The sequence below is a fragment of the Homalodisca vitripennis genome, chromosome 3, assembly GCF_021130785.1.
Source record: "Homalodisca vitripennis isolate AUS2020 chromosome 3, UT_GWSS_2.1, whole genome shotgun sequence".
Lineage (NCBI taxonomy): Eukaryota > Metazoa > Arthropoda > Insecta > Hemiptera > Cicadellidae > Homalodisca > Homalodisca vitripennis.
In genome coordinates, this window is record NC_060209.1 from 153,739,485 (window position 1) to 153,746,362 (window position 6,878).

The following is a 6,878-nucleotide window of genomic DNA, read 5'->3' on the forward strand; positions in this document are numbered from 1 at the left end:
TTGGTGGATGAAAATTTCCATCAATCATGTGGTCAGATTTTGGAACACGCCATAGAGCAATGTGAAAAGAAGGAAAGTTCAATGTGTAGTGTGCCCAAGGGAATAGGGGATTTTGCTTTCTGTGCAAAATTTAATAAACCGATTTGTATAAATCACATGGGAACTGTTACTCTAATAGATATTTAAATTTAGTTAAAAATATGTTTAATACTTAATATAAGAAGCATGGGAAAGTTAATTGTTGTACTTATTCCTATAAGGAACTTTGCACTGTTTCCAGATAGACAAAATTACACATTACATCCACTATATGGGGGGATAATGGATACTACATCAGTTATCATATCTTGAAAATAGGGGAGGCTGACTATGTTCCATCCTATTTCAGTTAAACTGAGAGGGGGACAGGCTCTCCATCAAATTTAGGCTTGCAAAAACATTTAACTTTAAGGGAACACCACTCTCCAACATCATCCTCGCAGTAGACTACAACTATTGATCAACCATTAACCTCAATATCTAAGATTTGTAGTTAATGATGAGCTATTCCTAGCATAATAATATAATGTTGCCAGATGTAACTCGTCAGTATTTCCTGTACCTGTTGTAGGTACTACTGGCAGGTAAACCAGCCAAAAGTGAAGATTTCCAAACATAGTTGAACAGGTTTCATGTAGAAGAAGTTTTCCGTTGTGTTCTTTCAGAACATAAATATGTTAAACCTAGTCAAAAATGGTCCAAGACTTGAGATAACCAGTTGATTTCTTTAAAAATGACAGTTAATAATGATAATGCTGTACATTAATTTTCATGAAAACATAGCTCATAACATAACTTACTGTCCACTAAAGTTGAAATTCTGTATGGAAGTATAGGGTACTCTTTAATGATAACATTCATGTAGGGGAACAGAAATTGCTCTAATGTTACCTATAACAGTTATGCAAGCAACATTTTTATTTTATTCTTACATAGGAGAATGGAAAGGATAATTAGTATACTTGCTAGGTCCAGCAACTAAATTTTACATCTTTAATTTAGATAAGCTATTTAATATTTTTAGGAGTGGTTTCAATCGTGGCTTCCAGACAACCTGTGGGTGTAGTTCCTTGATGGGCATGCAATTTACACTTGTAAGTTCCATATTTAATCTCTTTCACATTTGGTATTAACGTCAGCATGAACTCTTTTATTGTGTATGTTCCCTGAAACAGTAACAAAATTAACAAAGGAATTAAACATTATATTTGTATTTTACACCCAAAGTACAAATGGTAGTGGTATTTAAATTCAGTTAGAATTTGAGGCTTTATCCAAGGACAGCTTTCCAAAAAGGTTGCATATCTTCTATTTGAAATAAGAGATCGGATGCTCATGGTGTGCAAACGGTGCAACTGCAATGTTTTGTATTGAGGTCAAGAGAGGCATATTTATGACCCAATAATACCAGGTGTCTTAAAAGTCTCCCTCTCCCCCCCCCCATTAACCTTCTTATGAATATAGATGGAGTGATTTTCTTGGGAGGATGTTTATATGACCAACTGACGAGTTTCTTATGTATAAAACTTTCTGCCTCCCCCATACCCAAAATGGGGTGTTTTGGGGCTAAGTTAAAATCTTTAAATAGAAATTCCCAGCAACTGACACCTCATTTTAAAAACAGTGTAAAAGAATAAGAATGGTGCAAACTAGAGGTCTCTAATGTTTCTCTATCAAATTTGGTGGCCAATTAAAGCTTGAATTGTTTTATAAAACACCCACAGTTTTTAAGTTACATTTCAAGTTATTGTAAGAGAGGTAAAACATTTTCACTAGTTATTTTGTGAACTTACAAAAGGAAATCATACAACAAGTTATTGTAAGAATCAACAACAATGATTAACATAGCATTTATTAGGTTTGGTTTTGTCTGACCAAAGCCCAGTCCTGGGAGTACCGATAGTTGGTTTTACCATGTTATCTCTTATTGGTTACCAGTTAGTATGTGAGACACACTCAGTCCAGTTACTTTGTCAAAGTGGACTGAATGTATCTGTAATGTATCATTGTGTTTGTAATGTTTTATGTCAAAATATCGAAGGATTATAAATATCTTAAAATAGATGGTGGAAACGATTCATCACCAGAGCAATTATCACATATTCATTCATTTCTCCTAACTCGTCACTGTGATACTCAAAGGGTTAATAAATTATTCTTTAATTACAAAGTAAAATAAAAGGGCTAAATTGTGAGTAATTTAAATCTATTTGTATTATACATACTTACCGATGCTACTGGGCACTTATCCTCTATTTTTAAGTGTTTCGTCACTTGTGTAAAGGTTTCTTTTACGAATTCCTTCATGCCATTGCACATTTGATTGAAATAAAATGTATAAACTTTCTCTACCCAGACATTATTTCTCCACTCATCAACGTCAACGGATACCTGCAATAGATGAAGACATTGCATTTATTTGTTGTAATCCAGTTCATATGAAACTTAGTATAAATTCTAACATTATTTCTTCAAGATGAAATATTATTTTTTAACATATTTAAATAATATTTAATTGTATTATATTACACTACAAACCAATATTATGTTCTATAAAGTGAAATTTTTCCTATTATTAAGGATTAATAAAACCACTATTTTAAATTATTTTCCTTAGAACTCAGAAGAAATAACATACCTTTATTTGAAACTTATAAGAAATTTGAAGACTTTTACAAAAAATAATGAAGCTTTTTATTTTTATTAACATTTTAAATTTCTTTGATATAAATATTATCTGAGAAAGTATGATCAAAAAGAAGTTCTAGTTTTCAGTTTAATTATAATTTCTGTCTTATTCATAATATGTACTGTATTACTGTATACAAGACAACAAAACATTGATTAGTCAATAATTTTAATTCAGAGATTTAGCCCATCCTGAACTTTACAGTATTATGCTAATTAAGTTGCCTTGTATATTTTTATTTCAAATAAGAAAAGAGTTCTTGTAATGCATTATATATTATGCAAGAAGAAATAAAAATTCAAACATTTTTGAATGATAGCTTGCAAATTCAGTTTTTTTAAATTGTTTTTTGTGGTTTAACTTTAGAATTGTTTAGTGTCTATATAACTGTTATATCTAGTGTCATAATAATGAAGTGATTTAGAGATTTACTTCAATTTCATTCAAACTGTTTCAAGGCTATTATATTTCAAATACCCATAGTTATTCAAGAGTTCTATATGTACACGATTATAAGAAGTTATTCCATGAATACAACCTGCCTTTAATCAATGTTTTATACAACTTAAACATTTTTAAGAGTGTATCAAATTTTTGGTAAACTATTGTACACTTAATACCTGTACCCTTCAAGAGAGATGCAAGTTTTGTTATACGAGGATGAGTCAAATTGTTCATGGAGTGGCCTTTTATATATTATATTTATTGAACAAAGTTAAAAATTTACAAATCTATTTTCCCTCAAAATAATTTCTACTTGCCCCAATGTTTATACAGTTGTTTAAAACACTTTTGGAAATCATTATTTTAAAGTTCCTGAATTGTTTTCATCACAATTTTCTTGACAGCCTCAGCATCTGCAAATCGATCTCCCTTCAAAGATTTTTTAAATTGCAGGAACAGGAAGAAGTTGGCTGGCGTCAGGTCAGCAAATAGGGTAGATATTGTTCTTGACTAGATAATTACACACTAATAAAGATCGATTTAATGATTTGGTCATTGTTTGTCCCTCTGAAATTAAATCGTAGTGAATTAAACCTTTTTAGTAAAAAAACAACAACAAAAAAACACTTCCCGTATATCTTTTCCCTTGCTTTTGTCTAAGTGATAATCTGACTTTCCTTGGAGATGTTTTCGTTTTCCATTCAGAGGCTGAAATTTTGTTTAAGGATCTTAGAGAAAATAATATTTGCATATTTTTATAAAAAATTCAGATCTGCATTGGCCATATCAATAACTTACCAGCCATAACATTTGATTTTCTTTGTGGTCATCAGTTAGCATTTTTGAAACCATCCACAAAAAAATTCTGTGCATGTTCAAACGATTGATCATGAAGGATGTTGGCTACACTACCATGGAATAAATTTATCTCAAATACAATTTGTTATTCGTTAGTCTTCTGTTTGGTCATACAACTTGTACTCACTCAACATTTTCATCACTGGTTGCTGTTGAAGGTCGTCTACTACGAATGACATCTTTAATGTTTACGTGACCTCCAAAAAATGTTTGTGCCATTCATAAACTTGACTCTTCTTTATAGCATCCTCTCAGTAAGCATGAACTAATAACTTAAGAGTTATTTCACTAGGTGACTTTCAAAGCAAAACACAGAATTTAATGTTTGATTGCTGTTTACTAATTGCAATATTTGTAATTGAGAAAGTTAACTTGTGGACACATGAAAATAAACAACAGCAACTGGGCGATATCAACAATACAGATATTCTATCCCCAGAAGTACTACCAATGACTACAAAACAGTTTTATGGGTGATTTTTATAACCAGCGACATTTAAATGGGTGTTATATTTAAATCGATTATAGAAAGTTTTTGACACTACTTCATATTTAGGATTTTTTACAAAATGTCAACGCATTTCAGCAGTTTTTTCATTATAACTTAAAAATTTGCTGTGATATAGCACACGTGTTATGCAATATGTCTTGAAAGTAGTTTACATTTAATTTGTACTTGTTCCTACTTACTTGTACATCATTGCCAAAACCTTTTGGAAGCTTAACATTAGCATCGAGAATGCTGGACGAATCATTGTAACCTTGGAGTTTAACATCGAAATGCATGATGTTTGGGCCATCCTCACCACAATCCGTCACATTAAAGACTTTCACATGGAATGGTCCCTAGAAATAAGGTAATTATCAAAATATATTTTAATATTAATAAACTTAAGTGAAGGGCCGGTTCATATCTCCTTACAAGTCAACTGTAGTGAAACCACCTTGAATTTTTCCCCGTTAGTTTTGAGTTTTTTCTGAATAACCAATAAAAGTATTGTAAGAACTTAACAAAAGCGTTTGGATGCGTATTAGTTACATCTTTAAAATAAGATTTCTCATTCATATCTGATTATACAACTGAAAATATGATCATAAAAGTGCATGAGGGTTAACATTGTTCTTATGAGGATAAAATCAAGATGGCTATCTTCTTCTTCCATGGGGCAGCCTATTGCCATGCTCTTAAGCCTCAAGGGTCTTTTGCATACTCTGGAAGCACACCATGAGCCCGACCAGTCTATGGTTTCAGTAGTTCTACAAACCGCTGAAAACCGATCAGATCGTCCTAGATGGCCGAAACTACAGCTGGCTCTTAAAATATGTAATTTGAGTACATTTGAATGCTTAAACTTTTGGGGTCAAATAACACGCTGCTTGCCATTTACTTGATTTTTTAAATTCAAGAAATAGCTAATGTGCAAGATAAAAAATGTGTTTGTGGTCTTCTAACTAAATTACTACTATATCTGCTAAACACCATACATACAATCTTAATAGAATCACTTGATCCTTGCAAAATATATACTACTCACTTACAAATGTTTTAACTTTTGCAAAAGCTGATGCAATACACATGATAAAAATAACAGTAATTCTTGTCATCTTGAGGTTGGTGTGAACTCGAAATATTACCAGTTAAAATGGCTGCAATGATGGTATCTTCTCTTGTTCATGGTCATCGTTCATAATTGGTATGTGAATGGCCACATTATTACACTGCCAACATCTAAAATATTTTATCCAACAATCGTTGATGTTAATCAAGTTACACTTCCTTGTTCTCATTTATCTAGCTGAACAATACCATATTGAAGCCTTTGTTCCTGACACCAAAACAAAGAAATCCGTATTTTTTACAGCCAAAATTATTAATGAATTTTAAAATAGTTTCAACTTTGTGATTTAAATTGTTAATTAATTTAATTTATAATAAAATTATATTATGTAGCTGTATATTATCTTGGATTTATCCAAGACAATTTTTGTTATCAAGACTCACAATTACCCTCAATGGTATAGCTAAGGAGAAGATGAGTGTAACCCCCAAAAACCCTAAATATAAATATATATATACATTAAATTGTATACATGGCAATTTGCTCCCGGTGGAGCAAGTACTTTTTGTGATTCAATGTTTATTGAAATATGTAATTTTCACTTTGAAATAGGGCTATTTTTTAGAATTTAGATTTATTATATACTCAAGGTATGATGTGCTCTTCAATAAAATTCATCCTCCCCAAAGCCAAGTTGTAGTTACACCACTGCTCACTGCTTACTCTACATCAATGGTTACCCTAAATTATGATTTTCTTATTTAAATGATTCTGGAACTGTTTCTTTAATCACTTATGCAGCATGTACAAGTTTTGGTTACCTTATGGAAATATGTTGTTTTGTTAAATACAATCTCAAAACATGCTATGATAATGGGTAATTAAGTAATTCTTTGTTTTGTTTTATTTCAAAATTGTAACTCATAAATTTCTCCCTCAAGATGTTTTAATTTTACATATCTGTTTTTATCCCATTAGGTTTTACCTTTGATTACATTAGTTATACAATATATAGGTATAATGTAAATAATATAATCAAAAGTTTTACCGAATCCTTTTTTCTTCTTCATCTTTTTTTAATGGAAATTAAAATAAAAGAAATGTGTTGTCCTTTTGTAAATGGAAATGTTTAGGGGCAATATAGATTTGCTTATTTAATTTCACTTTTCTTTTTATAGTTGAAATTTTATGCCTCAGATCGAAAGTTATGTAACATGTTAGCGGTCATATATCTCGAACCATGTGTGACATGGCAACTCTGGGATTGGGTAAGTCATGGCAAGTCTCCG

At 31.1% G+C, this 6,878-nt stretch overlaps 1 protein-coding gene across 1 annotated transcript; it reads right to left on the reverse strand.

Moving 5' to 3' along the window:
- Positions 1 to 1,009: 1,009 nt before the first annotated feature.
- On the reverse strand, positions 1,010 to 5,743 carry LOC124358757. The gene is made up of 4 exons (XM_046811054.1): positions 5,570 to 5,743; positions 4,721 to 4,876; positions 2,269 to 2,430; positions 1,010 to 1,205 (listed from the first exon to the last, which is right to left on the reverse strand). Exons 1-4 carry the CDS (start codon positions 5,633 to 5,635, stop codon positions 1,047 to 1,049), a joined length of 543 nt encoding a protein of 180 aa, XP_046667010.1. The 5' UTR covers positions 5,636 to 5,743; the 3' UTR covers positions 1,010 to 1,046.
- Positions 5,744 to 6,878: the final 1,135 nt, after the last annotated feature.